General features: G+C 46.7%; 1 protein-coding gene across 1 annotated transcript in view; it reads right to left on the bottom strand.

Annotated features, from left to right (window-relative positions):
• ILVBL (ilvB acetolactate synthase like) overlaps nucleotides 1-21,896 on the bottom strand; it is a 70,645-nt gene extending 48,749 nt beyond the window's left edge. Inside the window, exons 1-5 of the mRNA XM_060236746.1 lie at nucleotides 21,807-21,896; nucleotides 13,470-13,628; nucleotides 11,384-11,585; nucleotides 11,182-11,309; nucleotides 1,705-1,843 (exon numbers count right to left, since the gene is read on the bottom strand). Coding sequence (XP_060092729.1) covers nucleotides 1,705-1,843; nucleotides 11,182-11,309; nucleotides 11,384-11,585; nucleotides 13,470-13,604 — 604 coding nt within the window. The 5' untranslated portion in view covers nucleotides 13,605-13,628; nucleotides 21,807-21,896. The remainder of the gene's footprint in view (nucleotides 1-1,704; nucleotides 1,844-11,181; nucleotides 11,310-11,383; nucleotides 11,586-13,469; nucleotides 13,629-21,806) is intronic.
• Nucleotides 21,897-22,335: the final 439 nt, after the last annotated feature.

The following is a 22,335-nucleotide window of genomic DNA, read 5'->3' as shown; positions in this document are numbered from 1 at the left end:
CGGGGCTGCGTGGACTGCACTGGCTGCCAATTACATACCGGGTCCAGTACAAAGTGTTGGTCATTACCTTTAAAGCCTTGTATGGCCGAGGACCGGCCTACCTGAGGGACCGTCTCTCCCCATATGAACCCCAGAGGGCACTGAGGTCAGCTGGAAAAAATAAAATGACTATCCCTGGGCCGAAAGAGATCAAGTTTCAGAATACCAGAGCACGGGCCTTTTCAATCGCGGCCCCTGCCCTATGGAATCAGCTCCCTGAGGAGGTGCGGGCCCTGCGGAACCTTGATCAGTTCCGCAGGGCCTGCAAGATTGTCCTCTTTAAACGAGCATACATCGACTGCTGAATTGTTGTCAGCTAAGGACCCGCCAACACGGTCCTGTTTTAAGGACCTATGTCATCATGGAATTTGTTTAAACTGGCAGAAACTAGCGTCAGAATGCCATCATTGCTGCCAGATCAATTCAAATTATGAATTTTTAAATACATCAACTGGTTTTTAAATAAAGTTCTTACTGTTAAATCTAATGTTTTTATTTATTATTGTATATGTACGAAATGTTGTTAGCCGCCCTGAGCCTGCCTAGGCGGGGAGGGCGGGATACAAATAAAATTTTACTTACTTACTTACTGACAGCAATGAAGATCCTGTGAATTTAGGGGAGGTATTTGTGGGTTTCCTGCATTGTGAAGGGGGTTGGACTAGATGACCCTGGAGGTCCCTTCCAACTCTCTGATTCTAAGTGACAATTGCTCCATGCCCAAAAGATGCCCCCCAGGATCCCTGGCCAATCTGGCTTGGAGAAAAATTGCTGCCTGGCCCCACAGTAGCAAACAGCATTTCCTTGGGCATGTAAGAAAGGGTCACAAGAACTAAGCACTTCCCACCTTCCTTCTCATGATCCGCCTAATTCACAGAATCAGCATTGCTGTCAGATGGCCATCTAGCCTCTGCGTAAAACTGCCAAGGAAAGAGAGCCCACCACCTCCCGAGGAAGCCTGTTCCACTGAGAACCCGCTCAGGAAGGTCTTCCTAATGTTGAGCCAGAAACTCTTCTGATTTAATTTCAACCCATTGGTTCTGGTCCTACATTCTGGTGCCACAGAAAACAATTCCACCCTATCCTCTATGTGACAGCCCTTAAAGTACTTGAAGATGGTGATCATAACACCTGTCAGCCTAAACATGCCCAGCTCCTTCATCAAGTATCTGAAGAGAGCTTTGACCTTCAAGAACTCGTACTCTAATAGAATGACTGGAATGCTTGAGAAGAAGGGGGGGGGGGGGCGGAATGACTGTGTGCATGCATAAGAAAAACAAGTCCCTGAAGCCAGCGTTCACAAGCACTGCTGCTACAGTCGATAAAAGAACTGAGTGGGATGATGCAACTCCTCCCTCGGGCCTGTGGAGCTGGGAATGCAAAAGGGGGGGGGGGGGGGGCAGGAATTTTCATGATTAAAAGCTAGCTGTAGACGTTTTCCAAACCAAAGCTCTGCACAGGCACAAAAGCCCCTCTGTGTGATGTGTTCTTTGTGGCGGCTTTACAACAGTGCCCCAAAGCTTTGACTTCCACCTTCTCCACCATCAATGAGAGAGAAAGTAGCAGGGAAGGACACAGCCATTTTGTGGGCTGCAGCAGCTTCTGTCTTGCTGCTCACCTATCCCGGGACAAGCGGAGGAGCCTTGCTGCGAGCCGGCGGCATACCTGGCGTGTCGCTCTGAGCGACGGCAATGGCCTCCCTCAGCACAGGGATGATCTCCCGCACGGTCTTCACCGTAGCACAGAATTTGCAGAGTGGCTTAAAGAGAGACAGCTGGTCGATATCCTGGAGAGCGCCTTGTCCCTGGGGGAGAAGAAAAGAAACCTCACTCAGGCCCCCACTGCATCTTTTCTACACATACCACATCTGGCCCTCAGACACAAATAAGATGCCTGCCAGCCAGAGAGCTACTGTGGAATCCGCCACCTCAGGGCAGTGATGGAGACACCAGACAAAGTCTGACTGCTTATTAAAACATTTCTATCCTGCCTGTCTTTGTGGTTCAGGGTGACTTACAATAATAGTTCAACTGTTTTCAGTAAGAACCAAAAATAAAACAGCAAACCCCAAATCCCTTCCCCCCTCCCCACGTTAAAAGATGGCTGCCACTTTGACCGCCCTCTAAAGCCCGGGCAAACAGGCAGGCCTTGCAGTTTCTCCTGAAGATCTCCAAGAAGCCCATCCACCACCAACCCAACCTCCGCAGGACCAGAGGCGCAGTGGAAAAGGCCCGGGGGCGGGGGGGGCGCCTCTGGTCGACCCCATACAGGCCACCCTAAGTGGTGGGAGAGCCAACAGATGGGCTGCCCGAGAACCGGATTTGGAGCACAGGAACACCCAAAAAGAGACAGCCCAAATATATGGGGCCCACTTTGTGAACAGTGTTCCCTCTAAGGTGAGTTAGGGTGAGCTAGCTCACAGATTTTTAACCTCCATTTCATACATTTTTTGTCTTAGCTCTCAGGAAGGAGGACCCCAGAGAACAATAATCGATGCAGCAGCTCACAACTTGAATGCCAGTTGCTCACAAAGTAGAATTTTTGCTCACAAGACTCTGCAGCTTAGAGGGAACATTTATCATGAAGGGCTTTAAAGGCCATGGGCGGCACCTTGAACTGAACTCAAACAAACTGCTGTAGCTGTTTCAAAATGGGCTACAAATGAGACTTTCAGTGAGAAGGCGTGGCAGTTGGTGGTTGTTCGGTTGCACAGTTGAGTTCGACTCTTCGGACAAAGTCACGCCAGGCCCTCCTGTCTTCCACCATCCTCCGAAGTCTGCTCAAATTTGTGTTGGTTACATCAGTAATGCTGTCGTCATCTCAACTTTTGCTGTCCCCTTCTTTTGCCTTCTGTCTTTCCCAGCATCAGGGTCTTCTCCAGTGAATGCTCCCTTTTCATTGGGTGGCCAAAAGGATTTGAGCTTCAGCTTCAGCATCTGACCTTCCAGGGAACAGTCTGGGTTGACTTCCCTTCAGACTGACTGATTTGATCTTCTTGCAATCCAAGGGACTCTCAAGATTCTTCTCTAGCACCACAGCTCAAAAGCATCTATTCTTCTGTGCTCGGCCTTCCTTATGGTCCAGCTCTCACAGCCATACAGTGGCAGCTGGACATCCCCACAAAAGCGGAGACAAAAACTAAGCAGAAAATTATCAGCTGGAGGGCAAGTTCCAGCACATCTTTTCCCCGGATCAAAGGGAGAGCAAGAGATTAACCACGTGTGCTTATAACGCAGCAGCTCCTCAAAAGCAAGCAGCAGAGGCAAAGACTTCTGCAGCTGCCAGAGAGTTCTGAGCACCAGAGACCCAGAAAACAACGTTGCTCATCAACTGAGGTGAAGTCTGGAGAGGACATCGAGAGGCACAGACCCTCATCCTTTTAACTTCAAAGGACCTAATTAACATTGTTGACAAAGATTTTCTTCTATGAAAAAATAAGTTATTTGTGGTGAAATAACTTGTGCTCTTTTTTCTTGAGGCTATAAAGCTTAACAGACTTTAGGAATTAATTTTTTGTGACTCATTCGCAGAAAGCTTTTTTAAAAATATATGAAGATAAGAAACTTACATGGACAAAAGGCTGGTTATAATTTTTTTCTCTTACCAATGGTGAATCCAGCGGCGTCACTAGGGCGGGGCCAAGGGGGCCATCGGCCCTCCCCCAGAGCATTCTCATTGGCCCCAGGCACTGACCCATGACCCCCCCCCCCAACAGGAAGGGGCTGGCCCTGGGACTAGAACGCTGCTGCTGTGTGTGGGCTGGCCGGGATTCTTAAACTGGGGCCGCGCTGCCGCCGGCTCAGCTAAAAGCGTGTGGGTGAGTGGGGGAAACTTAAATGCTGCAAAACTGGTATCTTGGATTACGGGGGCTGGTCATGTGACCAGAGGGTGGATGAGGGAGGGCCCATGTGAAGTGGGCGGGGTTGTGTGCGGAGGGGGTGACGCAGCCCTCCAAAAGGGGTGATGCCCAATGGGGGTGTGTGACTTGAATCAGTTACACCCCAGGGTGCAACCCACCCTAGTGACGCCTCTGGGTGAATCCACATTTGGAAAATGCCTACTGGCTGTGGAGACTGGAACAGATGTACACGAACTCCATATGTGTTTGTTTTTAGCGGGGATTTAATGGGAGATTCTTCAACGGCGAAGTGCAATCAGACCGGGAGACTGCCGTGGCAGCATCCCACGTTTTGAAAAACCACTTGATTTTGTGCTGCCGCCTATCCATCACAGCGTAGCAGGCCCGTGGCGGAAAGCTCGCATCGGCAACCACAGACCCACAGCAGAATTTTTTTTTAAGTCCCACCATGCGCGCACATAAGCAGACTCCTCTGAGCCAGCTTTTTACCAAAAGACAGCTGAAAGACAATGGACATGATCAGATAATCAGGACCTGTCTACTTGAGGGACCGTCTCTCCCTGCATGAACCCCAGAGAGCGCTGAGGTCAGCTGGAAAGAACCAGCTGAATATCCCTGGGCCAAAGGAGGCCAGATTGAAGTCCACCCGGGATCGGGCCTTCTCTGTAGCGGCCCCCCTACTGTGGAACCAACTCCCGGAGGAGGTACGGGCCCTGCGATGCTTAGATCAATTCCGCAGGGCCTGTAAGACCCACCTCTTTAAAATAGCCTTCACCTAAACCGAGCCAAGAAGTCCTGTTGGATATGTTCTATGTTTTATGTTTTAATCACTGGATTTTATGAAAGATCTTAATTATAGCACCATAATCTTAAATTGAATGTAATTTTAATGATTTTAAGGATGATTTTATATCAAAATTGTATATGAATTTATAATTGATTGCACATGGTTTTATTGTATACTGTATTCACATGTTGTGAGCCGCCCTGAGCCTGCTTGTGGGGAGGGTGGGATACAAATAAAAAGTTATTATTATTATTATTATGAATTTGCCACCGCAGTCTCCCAGCTTTGAAAAAGTCGGTGCTCTTTGAGGCGCAGTGCGGCAATCTCACAGCCCCACACTGCTGCCAGGAGAGGCATGGGCTGCACACGTACAGAAAGAGCATTTATACTGCTCTTGTGCATGTGTGGTGCATGCATTGTGCACCCCAGCCATTCAGATTGCTGGGAAATGCGCCATGCACGCGCTTTGGAGATCTGCTATCAGGCAGACCCCAATGGCTGTTTAATCCAGTCCCAGCCCGTCCCATGACAAATCATGGACGGGCAAGTTGTGTGTGTGGGGGGGCAAATGTGCACATGTGAACACACACTTTAAATCTAGGGGTGGGGGGTGGATATGGCAGATCAAATCTGCTGTGTGATCGTGCCAATGTTCACAAAAACCCTATTATTTTGGAGTACCTGGGAAAATGTAACAAAGATCAAGCAGTTTTGATTTTCCTAGATGCTGAGAAAGCATTTTAGTTTAAATTGGACTTTTCTGTTCAAAGTTCTGAAAGATACGCATTTTGGTCAGAATTTTATAAAGCGGGTGAAATCAACGCCCCCTTCACGGCCAAAATAATTGTTAATGAAGATTTAACTAAACCTTGACTCAAAAAGGAACGCAACAACGCTGCCCGTTGTCTCTATTTCGGTTCTTGAAATACTGAATAGAGACATAAGACGAGAGGATTGGAGGAGTTTAAAAAAATAAACTTACAAGTTAGCGAGCCTTTGCAGATGATACGGTCTTAATTCTGGAGGAATCCCTAAAAGGGATTGAAAAATTGATGTCTGAGAGAATTTGATGCACTAGTGGGTTTCAAAATTAATGAACAGAAAATGAAAATGATTTGAAAACGGAAGACCAAATAGAACTAATAAAAACAGGTTTTAAGGTTGAAAAGAAGGTAAAATATTTGGGTATTATATTGATGAATGTTCATTGTACGCCATTTCAAAATAATTATGACAAGTCATAGAAAGAAATCAAAAAAGCTATGTTGAGATGGGATAAATTGCAACGTTCTTTGTTGGGGAGGATATTTATGATTAGGATTAGTGTTTTAGGTAGAATGCTTTTCTTATTTCAGACAATAGCAGTTCCAAAAACTGATTCACCTTTTAAGTAATGGCAAAAGGATATTTCTAACTAAACGTTCATATGGCAGGGGGGGGGGGGGAACCAAGAGTGAACTATAAGGTATTACAAGATGCAAAGGAAAAAGGATTGCGTTTACATGATTTGAAATTATATTTTACTGCTTGTTGGATGAAAGAGTGGCTGTTGTTGAGAAATACAAGGCTACTGCAGTTGGAAGGACACAATCTGGGATGGCATGGCATGCATATTTGTGGTACAATAAAGTTAAAGTGGATTTTAAAACTCATTATATTAGAAGTGCCATTCTGAGAGCACGGAATAAACAGAAACCTAGACTGCGTCAGAAAACACTTCTATGGCTCTCAACACAGGAAACATTTTATAGGTGTGAAATGATAACTAAACAAAAGTACTGGGATCTACTAGACTTTTTGCAAGGGGATGGCAAAATGGAATTAAGACTCGATAGCTAAAGGCTATATGTGTCAATGGCTCTTTTATGTACAACTGGCAGAAAGGCTCAAATAGGTTTAAAAACTCTGGGTCTTTGAACAAAATAAGTTGGAATTTGAAACAGAATTATGTACAAATGATTACCACATTATTGCTAAAATATATAGTCTCCTGTTGAAATTGGAGATAGAAGAGCGAGCGAAAGACTATGATAAAACGGACTAAGGTTTTTGGGTATAATATACAAATGGAACAATAGGAGAATATGTGGATGAAAATGTGAACAACACGAAGGGACTTTTATCACCTTTGGTGGACTTGCCATAAAACCAAAAAGTTTTGGATACAAATTCATTTGTTAATGCAGAAAACCCTGAAGATTAATGCTCAATTTAAACCAGAGGCTTTTGTTGGGTCTGACTTAAGATGGCTGAAACTGGTCAGGCAGTCTTCCCATATGTTCCGCAGAGAGTACTGCGATCTGGCTCCCAAAGGAGCCCGTCTGAAATCCACCAGGGACAGGGCCTTCTCAATAACAGCCCCTTGCTGGTGGAACCAGTTACCGGAAGAGGTCAGGGCCCTGCGGGATATTGGACAATTCCGCAGGGCCTGTAAGACAGTCCTCTTCCGGTTGGCCTATAACTGACCGGCACCAAACCACTAAAGTACCAAAAACTGAAGGAAGTGTTTGGATTGCACGTTGTTGGATGGATGCACTGTTTTTAATGTTTTTTAATGTTTTAATTTCTTAACTATGTAAATTGTTATTATATTTAAATTTGAATTTTATGTTAGAATCTTTGTATTGTGAGCCGCCCTGAGCCCGCCTTGGTGGGGTAAGGCGGGATATAAATCAAATAAATAAATCCCTTCCCTTAGCAAAGTGCTCCTTCTGCGCTTCAGTGCAGCAGTGTGGTCTAGTCAGAGAGCCTTTGCTTTACATTAAGAAACCAATACTGGTGGGTTTATTTAAGGAAACATAACATACAAGTGTAATGGAAAGAAAGAGTGACTATCTATTCTAGCTAACGATGGATGGCTTTGGGTTGACAGCAGGCCACCTGCTCAGTTCGGATCAGGAGGAGAGACACCATGGTGTTCCTCCTGATGCATGCAGGGAAGAAGAGGAGAACAAAGAGTTAGGAGGTTCCCTGAGATTACATTCTACTGGCTAGAGAGGGTGAGTAAAAGCAGAGCAGACAGGAAGGAGACTGATATTGTCTCAGCTATCCAGCTTGTTCTATGGTGTTTGTAGTCTTGGAGGACTGAGCAAGAGACATCACCAGTCTGTTTTCTGACAGCTTTTTTACTGGGAATAATGGCTAGAGAGCTAGAAAAAGAGAGATGGTATTTTGTTTTTTTTTATAGGAGCCCCGTGGAGCAGAGTGGGAAAGCTGCAGTACTGCAGTCTGAGCTCTCTGCTCACAACCTTATGTCAAGCGTGCTTATTTCTGTAACATGGTTTCTTAGACAAAGAGCAGGTCACCAGCTCTCTTCTGCTCCCCCCTTATTTACAACCATTGGGCAAGTAATACATCCATCTGGCCCAAGGATGTCTATGCTACAGCCTGGCTGGTACCACTTTCAAGTCGCCTCTCACAGGTTCACACAGACAACTCTTATTTTCTGCTAGAGAAGTGTGAGAAAGAGAGATGTCCAAAGTATGGGAAATAGCAGCATTAGATAAACTAGCTATACAGATAAGGGTGAATGAATTACCACAGAAAGACAATAACTTTATTGAAAAATGGTTGCCTTTTTTTAAACTATATTAGTTTAGATGATGAATTTGAAAAATACATTCCAAAAAAGTACCTTCTTGTACTACTGAAGTTCTTCTTAATTTAAAAATATAAGATGATACAATGAAAGATAATATTTGAAATATGGATGGTAAATGCTTAGCTATGAATTAATAGAAGACTGTAAGAGTACTCATAATATTGTTTTTATGTATTTATTTGTGTTATTGTTTATTATGTTTAATGTCTATGAATATTTTGTTTAGAAAAATAAAAATTTAAGTGTTAAAAAAAGAAAGGGAGGTGTTTTTAATAGCCTAAATTCCTTTTGTTTTTTTTATAGGAGCCCCGTGGAGCAGAGTGGGAAAGCTGCAGTACTGCAGTCTGAGCTCTCTGCTCACAACCTTATGTCAAGCGTGCTTATTTCTGTAACATGGTTTCTTAGACAAAGAGCAGGTCACCAGCTCTCTTCTGCTCCCCCCTTATTTACAACCATTGGGCAAGTAATACATCCATCTGGCCCAAGGATGTTTATGCTACAGCCTGGCTGGTACCACTTTCAAGTCGCCTCTCTCACAGGTTCACACAGACAACTCTTATTTTCTGCTAGAGAAGTGTGAGAAAGAGAGATGTCCAAAGTATGGGAAATAGCAGCATTAGATAAACTAGCTATGCAGATAAGGGTGAATGAATTACCACAGAAAGACAATAACTTTATTGAAAAATGGTTGCCTTTTTTTAAACTATATTAGTTTAGATGATGAATTTGAAAAATACATTCCAAAAAAGTACCTTCTTGTACTACTGAAGTTCTTCTTAATTTAAAAATATAAGATGATACAATGAAAGATAATATTTGAAATATGGATGGTAAATGCTTAGCTATGAATTAATAGAAGACTGTAAGAGTACTCATAATATTGTTTTTATGTATTTATTTGTGTTATTGTTTATTATGTTTAATGTCTATGAATATTTTGTTTAGAAAAATAAAAATTTAAGTGTTAAAAAAAGAAAGGGAGGTGTTTTTAATAGCCTAAATTCCTTAGTAATAAAAGAGATAGTGTTTAGTAACCTTTGAACCCGCGATTCAAGTATGCGTCTGTAATATAACCTTTGAAGATATCCTATATAGCAACTGTGTAACCCTGTATACGTCATTACTCCCAAGGCTTGTGTCCTTGGTACAGCTTCTGAATTTCTAACAATAAAACAGCTTCGATTTAAAACAAAAGCCTGCTTATTGAGAAATATTGGCACTTGACACCTTAGTTCGATCCCATTGGAAGCTGGGTTCAGGTAGCCGGCTCAAGATTCACTCAGCCTTCCATCCTTCTGAGGTCAGTAAAATGAGTCCCCAGCTTGCTGGGGGGAAAGTGTAGATAACTGGGGAAGGCAATGGCAAACCACCCCGTAAAAAAGTCTGCTGTGGAAACGTCATGATGCGATGTCTCCCCAGAGTCAGAAACGACTGGTGCTTGCACAGGGGACCTTTTTATTTTGTTTTTACGTATGACAATGGCAGCAAGACTTTTATATGATCAGAAATGGAAGAATGTGATACTGCCTACAATAGAGGAATGGATTGTGAAGACAGAGTTAACCGAGATGGCCAAACTCACAGCGCTGATTAGAGAGAAGACATCATCCACATTTATAGCAAACTTGAAACCCTTTATCAACTTTCTGCATGAAACTGAAATTGATGGCTTGTAGCTTTGATGATAAAGTGAAGAAATGTCATAGAAAAATGGAACAATTGTGAATTCTGTAACTAGACCAAATCTTGTTGTGAAGAAAACAAAGCTTCTCCTTTATACTACCCTTTTTTCTTTCATCCTTTTCTGTTCTCTTCTTTTGTCTTTCTTTTTTAATTTTTTTCAATCTTTCAATAAAATTTGTTTATTTCAAAAAATGGGCTATAGAAGTTCTGAGTTATCTTCAAGGTTCAGCCCCATGTAGAGCGTGTTGCAGTAACCCAACGGAGAGGCTACAGAAGCACAGATCAGATGAGCCGGAAGCAACACGAAGCTCCAGCCACTCCTTCCTGCTCTGAATCCACAGCTAAGAACATGAGAAGCCATGTTGGATCAGGCCAATGGTCCATCCAGTCCAACACTGTGTCATAGAAGAACATAAGAGAAGCCATGTTGGATCAGGCCAATGGCCCCTCCAGTCCAACACTCTGTGTCACATAAGAACATAAGAGAAGCCCTGTTGGATCAGGCCAGTGGCCCATCCAGTCCAACACTCTGTGTCACAGAAGAACATAAGAGAAGCCCTGTTGGATCAGGCCAGTTGCCCATCCAGTCCAACACTCTGTGTCACATAAGAACATAAGAGAAGCCCTGTTGGATCAGGCCAATGGCCCATCCAGTCCAACACTCTGTGTCACATAAGAACATAAGAGAAGCCATGTTAGATCAGGCCAATGGCCCATCCAGTCCAACACTCTGTGTCACATAAGAACATAAGAGAAGCCATGTTGGATCAGGCCAGTGGCCCATCCAGTCCAACACTCTGTGTCACATAAGAACATAAGAGAAGCCATGTTGGATCAGGCCAATGGCCCATCCAGTCCAACACTCTGTGTCACATAAGAACATAAGAGAAGCCATGTTGGATCAGGCCAATGGCCCCTCCAGTCCAACACTCTGTGTCACAGAAGAACATAAGAGAAGCCATGTTGGATCAGGCCAATGGTCCATCCAGTCCAACACTCTGTGTCACACAGTGGCCAAAAAACCAGGTGCCATCAGGAGGTCCACCAGTGGGGCCAGAACACTAGAAGCCCTCCCACTTTGCCCACCCCTCAGCCCCAAGAATACAGAGCATCACTGCCCCAGACAGAGTTCCATCAATATGCTGTGGCTAATAGCCACTGATGGCCCTCTGCTCCATAATAAGAACACAAGCTGACAGCTGTAGAGCCTACCTTCTGCAGTGTGGCAGCTGCCCCGCCGATCAACAGCACAGGAGACTCTGCCATCTGGGCGTTCTTCATGGCTGTCACGGTGTTCGTCACTCCCGGTCCTGCTGTCACTGCCGCGACTCCCACTCTCCCTGTGCCAGAAAAGAGGAGTCATGCTGCGCTCCTGGCCACCAGCCGGCATCAATAACGGGCACAAAGGGGGTACCTGAGAGCCTAGCCATCGCATCTGCCGCAAACACGGCTGTCGCCTCATGCCTCGTGTCCACCACACGAATGCCCAACTTCTCACTGGCCACCAGGATGGGAGAGATGTGTCCTCCCACCAGCGTGAAGATGTGGTGGACTCCATGGGCTTTCAGCACTTCCGCCACGCTCTCTCCACCATGCCGAGGGCTCTGGGTGTTCACCTGGAAAAAAAAACACAGCATCTGGCTTGGCAACTGCTTCTCAGGAAGAAGAAAAAAAGTTGGAATAGAAATGTAACACGGGATGGGGGTGACTCCTAAAAAAAAAAAAGAGGGGCAAACAAATGTAATACTTTTCTAGTACACTTTTGATACTTTGATTATATTTTTGAAGATGTTTAACGTATTTAACATAAAATATGTCATTCATACCTTTTCTGTTGGCATATTTATTGAGCCACTTTGGTGCCGTGATTAAGTGCACCGACTCTTTTCTGGGAGAACCAGGCTTGATTCCCAAACTCCTCCTCCACATTCAGCTGCTGATGTGACCTTGGGTCAGTCTTAACTCTCTCAGAGCTGTTCTGCTCAAGAGCAGTTTCTGTCAGAGCTCTCTCAGTCCTTACCTCACAGGGTGTCTGTTGTGAGGAGAGGAAGGGAAGGAGATTGTAAACCACCCTGAGGCTCCGAGCGAAGGGTGGGTTATAAATCCAATCTCTTCTTCTTCTACTATAGGATTTGAAAGCATAAATGGTGGAAAGCACAACTCTAAACACCCTTCTATTACTGTTAGGGCTGCATTGTTAGATTTCTAAAAGCAGAGCTGTAAGGCATATGTAATTTATCGTTGCCGTTTGACTCCGGGTATAACATGAATTATGTGAGTAAAACTTTGTATTATAAAGTGTTTCATTCAATCGAAAAAAGGTGTGTTTTTTTCTTTCAGTGCTCCCCAGTTTTTCTTTTTCTTTTTAATTTTTATTTTCCGGGGCCTTTGCATGTCTAGTTGGGACCAGGCTCCCCAGGGTGAGAACAGAGCTTGCAGAACAAAGACACCTTAGATCCCCAGCCCTTCAGCAAAATTCCCCAGTGTGTTCGATTCTTAGTCCACAGTCAAACTCTAAAAAACAAACTCAAGATTCTTAGGAGCAGGAAAATGTTGCATCTGGCATTGTAGTATGCACACACAACAATTACAGTCCTACAAGTTTTAGAACAAGCCTTATTGGAACTAAAATATCCACCTGACCATATTTATTTACAAAATTACTTGGATTAATGGTAACACACCTGGGATCTATGTGACTGTATACAGTTTAGGTAAGATCCGACTATGTAATTTTTGCACCATTTAATGTGTCATGTTAAGACGTCTGCTTTGCTTCTGTTCCGTTTCTTTTTTAAGATTTTTTTTTTGTATCTGCAATCATTCTTTGTGTATAAGCATAGCATACCAGCAGAAAACAAAAAATATATATATATACAAAATACAAACAAAACAACACATACATACATTCACACACACATACATAATTGGCAGCTGAATTAAAAAATAAGTACTCTGTCCATATATTAATTACATCAAATTAATAATGTCATAATATCTACCAAGTATACATGTACGCATCTGATCTACAGGACCAAAAGAAAATTTAAGCAATGGAAGCCACTTGTACATCAGAGATTCGTTACTTTCTGAATCGTTTATATTGCATAAACTATCTGCTATCTTGTCCATAGCATAGACCTCCCAGATTTTAGCATACCAGGCTTTAACTGGAGGAATATTGGGAGATTTCCAAAATTGGGCTAACACCATTTTAGCAGCAGCTAGTAAAAGGGATATCAGGGATTTATTGAGAGAAGTAATAGAAATATCTTTCCAACAGTCAAGCAAAATGAGTTCCAATGACTCTCTCTGTGTGTCTTGCGTCTCAGTGAGAAAGGCAGACTATAATTAATGTTAACTGATTAACAAACATCAACACTACTGAATCCCAGGATCATAAATGTTGCCACACTTTGGGCCTACAACACTGAAACTATGTCCACCTTCCTGGGAGAGGGTGTTAGGTTTCTGAAAAATGGGAACTGCTTTCAGTTTACCTGATGCCGAAGCTGGTAGATTAATCCGAGTTTGTAAGCTGCCGTAAAAACTGCTAGCAGAATCCCTAGCAGTGCAAAGTGCCAGGGTGAGGGGCCTCCCAGCGCCAGAGCCGTAGCAGAAATTGCAGGATCCATTCAGAGTCAGCTACGAACACAGTCCTATCCCAAAAAGAAGACAAATGGGTAAGTGCCGTTCTCTGACCCACAGGCCTCTGTTCTAGCTGTGCATAACCCATGCAGACTCATGACTTAAGGGGTTTTTTATTCCCTGCGATGAACGACAAGGAAGAACAACTGTTTCACACAAGGGGCCTGGTATGGGGAGGGACTGTGGCTCAGTGGTAGAGCATCTGCTTGGTAAGCAGAAGTTCCCACGTTCAATCCCCAGCATCTCCAACTAAAAAGGGTCCAAGGAAATAGGTGTGAAAAACCTCCGCTTGAGACCCTGGAGAGCCGCTGCCAGTCTGAGAAGACAAGACTGACTTTGATGGACCGAGGGTCTGATTCGGTAGAAGGCAGCTTCATACGTTCATATATGCCCATCTTACCAAACACCTTGAGTCACAGAAACCTGCCGAAAGCTATTATATTATAACAGCACAAGAAACGGCATAGAAAAGCCAGCACGGTGTAGCAGTAATCTAAAATAAGAAACAGGAACTGAAGCAAAGCGGAAGTATTAACATGACAAGTTTGAATCCCCGCTCTGCCATGGAAGTTCACTGGGTGACCCTGGGCCAGTCACACGCCCTCGGCATAATCCACCTCACAGGGGAGAGGAGAAAGAGGTAAGCCGCTTTAAAGAAGTCTCTTCATTTCACAAACCACATCCCTGCAGCAATTGCAATGTTACCATTTGGGGTAACATCTTTGAAGGGAGAGTGGTCAGTTGTCAGTGAAGGAGAAGCAGTTAGAATCGCCTGGGATGCAGACACAAAAGCATTCCATATATATGTGCACAGTGCCGGCATGATTATAGCTATACATAAAAAGAACTTTGATACAAACAGCTTGTGTAGCATTTTGCTATGTAAATATTATGTGTGGGGTTCCCCCCCCCTGTGATTTAATGTGGGCTTTTTAATGCATGTTGCTGTTGCCTCTGAGGCCCAGGCTAGCCCGGGTAGGGTTGCCAAGTCCAATTTAAGAAATATCTGGGGACTTTGCAGGTGGAGCTAGGAGACATTAGGGGTGGAGCCAGGATCAAGGCTGTGACAAGCATCATTGAACTCCAAAGGGAGTTCTGGCCATCACATTTAAAGGGACGGCACACCTTTTCAATGCCTTCCTTCCATAGGAAATAAAGGATAGGGGCACCTTCTTTTGGGGCTCATAGAATTGGACCCCCTGGTCCAATGGTTTTGAAACTTGGGGGATATTTTGGGGAGAGGCACTAGATGCTGTACTGAAAATTTGGTGCCTCTACCTCAAAAAACAGCCCCCCCCAGAGCCCCAGATACCCTCGGATCAATTCTCCATGATTTTCTATGGGAATAAATCTCCCTAGGGAATAATAGAGTTCCCAGCAGACATTCCCCTCTCCTCCCTCCGCTTTCTGACGACCCTGAAGCGGGGGGAGGGCCTCCAAACCGGGGGATCCCCTGCCCCCACCTGGGGATTGGCAACCCTAAGCCCGGGGCATGAAAGAACACACTAAATAACACACTTTTAATCCACTTGCAAACAGTCACGGAAGTGGAATGAAACAGCATTAATTAGCATGTGTGAAAGTGTCTCTCGTCTCATCGAACCTTGGAAGCTAAGCAGGATCAGGACTTGGATGGGAAATCGCTACACTGAAGCAGGCAATGGCCAGCCACCTTTGGTCATCTGTCCTCCCCTGGGTGGGCCAGGCTAGCTAAGCAGAGTTGACCCTGGCTAGTACTTGGGAGACTACCAAGAAGTCCAGGGTTGCTAGGCAGAGGCAAGCCACCTCTGAACAACTCTTGCCCTGAAAACCAACATGAGAGGGCCAGCTGTGACGGGATGGCATTTTCCGTACCACCACAGTATGGGATGGTGGCTCAGTGGTAGAGCATCTGCTTGGGAAGCAGAAGGTCCCAGGTTCAATCCCTGGCATCTCCAAAAAAGGGTCCAGGCAAAGAGGTGTGAATAACCTCAGCTTGAGACCCTGGAGAGCCGCTGCCAGTCTGAGAAGACAATACTGACTTTGATGGACCAAGGGTCTGATTCAGTAGAAGGCAGCTTCATATGTTCATATGTTCACAGTAAAAAAAAAAAGTGGAGGGCTGAATGGATGTCGTGTTGTTGTTAATTTTTTATTAGGATTAGTTTATTTATATTCCGCCCATTCCCCACGGGGGCTCAGAGTGGGGTACAACATAAATAACAAAACCACAACAGAATGACAATAAAAACCGATTACAAAACTGGTTATGCTCGGATGGTAGCAGTACCCAAGGGGACAGAGTTGTTTTGAGGGGGTTGCAGTTAAAAAGGCACTGAGTGGGGGGAACAGATGGAAGGAGGCGCTACAGAGCGTGAGACAAAGCTGCATTCCTCGTGTAGAAGTCATCAGACGAAGAGGCGAGAGAAATTCCTTTGTGTGGAAGTTGTTAGCCTAGGCAGCAGCGGAGTAAAATACGCCTTTATGGCAAGGCTTGTTTAAAGAACTTTAGAGAAAGAAGAACAGTACCTACCTGAAACCAACCCACTCATGAACCATACTGAAACCATTGCTCTGTTATACTTCTAAATAAACTCTATTTATGTTTTAGGTAAAAAGAATTGTTTTATTCAGAACAAAATCTGAGTCCAGTGGCACCTTTAAGACCAACCAGGTTTAATTCTGGGTTTAAGCTTCCATGTGAGTGCATGCATGTACATGAAAGCTTAGGCCAAGAACTAAACTTGGTTGGTCTTAAAGGTGCCACGGGACTCCGACTTTATTCTGTTGCTTCAGACCAGCAAGCTACACACCTGAATCCGCTTTATTTAGAGTAAAGGATACTCTTTTACCTCAGAGCCACCCCAACAAGCTGATCGTTCCGTCAAGATAACAAAGCCATCGTGTGTCCTTTGAGTCTACAGTCTTTGGTGGCAGTGAAAATAAGGAATCGTGAAGACAAGAGGGCAACATAATACATCACCTCAGAACATTTCAGAGAGGTGCCATTATAGGTATTAAGATACACCTTGTCTTTCACAAGTTGCACTTTCTTCCATCTAAACTTAATGCAGAAATTGTCGGCTGCCTGACTCATCCGCATTTCCATAATCGCAAGGTGATTATACGGAGCTGTTAACTAGTGCAACTGGTTCAGAACGAGGTGCAGAACTTGGCAGCTCAAATACTTACATACACATTCTCCTTCAATCATATATGGCAGCTGCACTGCCACAGAATAGCCTCATACTGAATCAGGCCACTGGTCCAGCACAGTCAGTATTGTCCACAGACTGGCAACGGCTCTCCAGGGTCTCGGGCAAAGAGGTTTCACATCCCGTGGAAGCTGCTGCCAGAGGATGTAGCGATGGCCACAGGAACAAACAGCTTTATAAAACAGGATTTGAGTCACAGAGAACAAGTCTGGCAATGGCTATTAGCCACAGTGACTGAGGGGAACCTCTGCATTCAGAGGCCCTAATCCTCTGAATCCCAGAGCCAGAAGGCAACATCAGGGGAAGGCCAGTTTGGTGTAGTGGTTAAGTGTGCGGACTCTTATATGGGAGAACTGGGTTTGATTCCCCACTCCTCCACTTGCACCTGCTGGAATGGCCTTGGGTCAGCCATAGCTCTGGCAGAGGTTGTCCTTGAAAGGGCAGCTGCTGTGAGACCCCTCTCCAGCCCCACCCACCTCACAGGGTGTCTGTTGTGGGGGAGGAAGGGAAAGGAGATTGTGAGCCGCTCTGAGACTCTGTCCTTGAAAGGGCAGCTGCTGTGAGAGCCCTCTCAGCCCCACCCACCTCACAGGGTGTCTGTTGTGGGGGAGGAAGGGAAAGGAGATTGTGAGCCGCTCTGAGACTCTGTCCTTGAAAGGGCAGCTGCTGTGAGAGCCCTCTCCAGCCCCACCCACCTCACAGGGTGTCTGTTGTGGGGGAGGAAGGGAAAGGAGATTGTGAGCCGCTCTGAGACTCTTCGGAGTGGAGGGCGGGATAGAAATCCACTATCTTCTTCTTCTTCTCTGCTTCTATGTCCTGTGGTTGGCCCTCCAGAGGAACTGGTTGGCCACTGTGTAAGACAGGATGCCGGCCTACATTGACCCTCACTGGTCTGATCCAGCAGGGCTCTTCTGATGTTCTTCCAGGGGAAGGCCTCGGCCTCTCTGCCCTGTTGTTGTTCCTCCAGAGGAACTGGCTGGCCACTGTGTGAGGCAGGAGGCTGGACTAGATGGACCCTCACTGGTCTGATTCAGCAGGGCTCCTCTGATGTTCTTCTCAGGGGAAGGCCTCGGCCTCTTTGCCCTGATGTTGGCTGTCCAGAGGAACTGGTTGGCCACTGTGTGAGGCAGGAGACTGGACTAGATGGACCCTCACTGGTCTGATCCAGCAGGGCTCTTCTGATGTTCTTATGAAGGCCTCAGCCTCTCTGCCCTGTTGTTGGCCCTCCAGAGGAACTGGCTGGCCACTGTGTGAGGCAGGAGGCTGGACTAGATGGACCCTCACTGGTCTGATCCAACAGGGCTCCTCTGATGTTCTTCTCAGGGGAAGGCCTCGGCCTCTTTGCCCTGTTGTTGGCTGTCCAGAGGAGCTGGTTGGCCACTGTGTGAGGCAGGAGACTGGACTAGATGGACCCTCACTGGTCTGATCCAGCAGGGCTCTTCTGATGTTCTTATGAAGGCCTCAGCCTCTCTGCCCTGTTGTTGGCCCTCCAGAGGAACTGGCTGGCCACTGTGTGAAGCAGGAGGCTGGACTAGATGGACCCTCACTGGTCTGATCCAGCAGGGCTCTTCTGATGTTCTTATGAAGGCCTCAGCCTCTCTGCCCTGCTGTTGGCCCTCCAGAGGAACTGGTTGACCACTGTACGAGACAGGATGCTAGGATGCAGTCCTAGATGGACTCTCACTGGTTTGATCAGCTGGGGTATTTTGATGTCTGTATATTCTTATCCCTTATGGTCTGACCCTTTTAACCAGAGATGCTACTGGGGACAGAACCTGGGACTTTCTGCATGCCAAGCATATGTTCTAACAGAGCCACAATCTTTCCCCAAAGAAGAAGCAGAACTTGTTTAGTCTTTGAGAAATAACCCCAAGCAGCTCAGAGGGAAAGGGAAGCCTCCCTTACAGCTCCAGTATAAGGTTGCTGAATCAGCTTTCTTGGCCAGGGGAGGGGTGTTTGTTTCTTTCATTTGTATATCGCCTTTCTCCCCAGTGGGTGCTCAAAGCGGCTCACATTGTTCTCTTCTCCTCCACTCTACCCTCACAAGGGTAGGTAGGCCAGGATGCGAATACGTGACTGGCCCAAGGTCACCCAGCAAGCTTCCAGAGCTGAGTGGAAATTTGAACCCAGGTCTCCCAAATCCTGCACCTTTTCCACACCTCAGTGTTGCCACTTTTCCCACAGAGTTGAATGCCCAGCTGATGCTCCAGCTATGCGGCACCAATTTTGCAAAAGGGCATTTACTTCAGGGAATTTTTTTTTTCTCGAATTCAGATCTGCCCCTCTCGGTGTGTTCTGCATTTCCTTCAAAAGGAGGTTGTGTCTTGCCATTGTCATGTACTTCATCAGCAACAGAATCTCCTTTTTTGCACACTTGCAGTCACGTTATAACATCATAACACTGTGAAAAAAGACTGGATGTATCACAGGAAACAAAACGGTGCCACCATTTCTTCTCTCCCCCAGCATTCTTTTTTTTAAATTAAACTTTTAAAAACGATGTACGGCAAGTGCAGTCAAATAATCACAAAATCTTAACCCTTGCAAAGGTCCCTCACTCCTCAGTCACCAGCTAAGAAAATGGCTGGTGATTAACGAGCTGGATATGCCAATTCATAACACCGTTATTCAAGAGGTGGGGGGAGAATGAAGAAACAATACAAGCACATGGGGGAGAGAGGGGGAGAGAGAGCAAACGAACTCATGGACAGGTAATTGCAGAGAGAAGGCTAATGAAACTTCAGTGTCTGCTTTGCCTCAACACTAGAACATTGCTGCATTATACTGGGAAAAAATCATGTCACGATGCAATCAACGTTACGCTTTAAAAACCCTACAAATTGCTCAGGGGACACGCTGGGGGTGGGAGAGTGAACATGAAACACTGGCGACACTGGGAAACAAAATCTGAAATTGAGAATTCCTCACTGGAAAACTGTGGGTTCCCATCTGCAGGGGGGAAAATGTGGATTAGGAAAGATGTAGAGTAACGGGGCGTTCAATTCGGCTCTGCTCCTGGGGAGGCAAAAAGTTGAGCAGGAATTTTTACAAATGTCAGTTATTTAATAACACCGATGCAAAGGTTTGCATGTGTGGAAACGGTAGTCCCACACTCTCACCATTAACATCACGTGGGCTGCCAAATGGGTGGCAGCGGAAGGGTGGGGGGAGAATGCTGCCACGCGAGGTGTAGCAACAGAGATGGAGGCAAGGGAACAGAGCTACACAACACTGACCCTCACACCCAACTCTCTTATTTTGAAGACAGAGCCCAGCTTCACATACACCTCCTCACTCCAGTAGATCTTCCATATCATTTCCCATTTATTGGAACTTTCAGATACACAGAAAAATGCACTTCAGCGACTGCTTGCAAGCAAATTTTGCCACTTCACACAGTAAAAATACAGTTGCATTCACATATGCTGAATAGTGTACTTTCTACCTCCTTTACAACAAGATTTTTACTGTTTGAAACAGCAAGTTGCAAACAAATCACAAAAGTGCACTGAAAGTGCGTTGTCCAAGGTTTGTGAAAGCACCTTTGAGCGCCAGCAGAAGTTTACCTTTACTTTGGGGCATCCAGGAGAAAAACAACCAGACATTCACCGCCAGCATGCTTGGCTTGAGCACAATGCCCCCACCCCAAAGCAACTCCCCCCCACACCCAAAAATGCAATTACAGCCCCAGCAATGCTCCTTGGACTTTGCCCAGCTAACATGAGGCCACCTTTACGCTGCCAGCAAAGAGATGCACGGGCAAGGCAGCAGCCAACCTTTCCCCAAAGAAAGCTGAGGAGAGTCGCCAATCCCCAGGTCCCCTGGAGATCTCCCAGAATTACAACAGCTTCCTAGACTGCATGGACCCATCTCCTGCAGAAAACAGTTCCTTTGGAGGATAGACACTGGACTACTATGTCCCACTGACAACCCTCCAGTAGGTCTGCCAGCCCCCTCCCCCATCTCTGGCAAGGGAGGGGCAGAGTTGCCAGCTGCAGGTGAGGAAACTCCTGGAGATTTGGGGATAGAGCCTGTGGAGGACAGAGACCTCAGTGAGGTGCAAGGCCCTAGAGCCCCCCTTCCAAAGCATCAGTTTCCTCCTGGGGAACGCATCTCTGTAGTTTGGAGAGGAGGTGCAATTCCAGGGGATCCCCAGGTCCCACCTGGAGGCTGGCATCTCTCCCTCCTCTCTGCCTGGGAGGCCACTATGACCCAATGAGGATAGACACTAGACTACTATGTCCCACTGACAACCCTCCCCTAGATTTGCCAGGACACCCCCCCCCCCATCTTTAGCAAGGGAGGGGGGGCACGGTTGCCTGCTCCAAGTGAGGAAACTCCTGGAGATTTGGGGATAGAGCCTGTGGAGGACAGAGACCTCGGTGGGGTGCAAGGCCCTAGAGCCCCCCTTCCAAAGCATCAGTTTCCTCCTGGGGAACGCATCTCTGTAGTTTGGAGAGGAGGTGCAATTCCAGGGGATCCCCAGGTCCCACCTGGAGGCTGGCATCTCTCCCTCCTCTCCGCCCGGGAGACACTATGACCCAATGAGGATAGACACTAGACTACTATGTCCCACTGACAACCCTCCCCTAGGTTTGCCAGGACCCCCCCCCCCATCTTTAGCAAGGGAGGGGGGGCAGGGTTGCCTGCTCCAGGTGAGGAAATTCCTGGAGATCTGGGGATGGAGCCTGTGGAGGACAGGGACCTCGGTGGGGTGCAAGGCCCTAGAGCCCCCCTTCCAAAGCATCAGTTTCCTCCTGGGGAACGCATCTCTGTAGCTTGGAAAGGAGGTGCAATTCCGGGGGATCCCCAGGTCCCCCCTGGAGGCTGGCATCTCCCCCTCCTCTCAGCCCGGGAGGCCACTATGACCCTCCAGTCTCCGTACCCCAAAGCTCCAGGGATTTCCCAATGCAAAGCTAGCAACCTGGGCAGGACAGAGGGCGAGGCCGCTGCTCCCTCCAAGCCAAGAAGAGCCCTGGTGCAACCCAGGCTTACCTGGCCAGGTGAGCGTCCTCCTCAAGAAGAAGGCGGACAAGAGGACCAGCCCGGCTTCCCTTCCCCTCCCTGCCTGTCAGCAGCAGCTCCGCCAACCGGGCGCTGCCAGGGTTTTATGCCCCCCCCCCCAGGGAGAGAGGCGGGCAGGCCACGCGCTCTCCCCGCCCCTTCCGCCCCCGCGCGCTATTTCCGGGCCCCTCGTGCATCCCTCCTTCCCTCTCCGCGGGGGCGTGGCGAGGTTCTGGTCGCCTCGGCAACGCCTGGAGCGCTCTGGGAGGGCGGGGGAGGGAGCCCTGCAGTCTTTCTGGCCTTCCCCGCCCGGCTGGCGGGCGGAGCGAGACTCCTGAAGCGGCTGCTTGCACTGCAGCAGGCGGGGTGTGTGTGTGCAGCACTGTGCAGAACAAATGCTGAGTCCAGGGGCGCCTTCAAGACCAACAAGAGTTTAATTCCGGGCATAAACTTTTGCATGCACGCGGGCTTTAAAGGGTTAGAACCCTTTCCCTATGAAGAAAGGTTAAAGCGCTTGGGG

The sequence above is a fragment of the Heteronotia binoei genome, chromosome 4 (genome assembly GCF_032191835.1).
Source record: "Heteronotia binoei isolate CCM8104 ecotype False Entrance Well chromosome 4, APGP_CSIRO_Hbin_v1, whole genome shotgun sequence".
NCBI lineage: Eukaryota > Metazoa > Chordata > Lepidosauria > Squamata > Gekkonidae > Heteronotia > Heteronotia binoei.
This window is presented reverse-complemented; position numbering and strand designations above follow the sequence as displayed.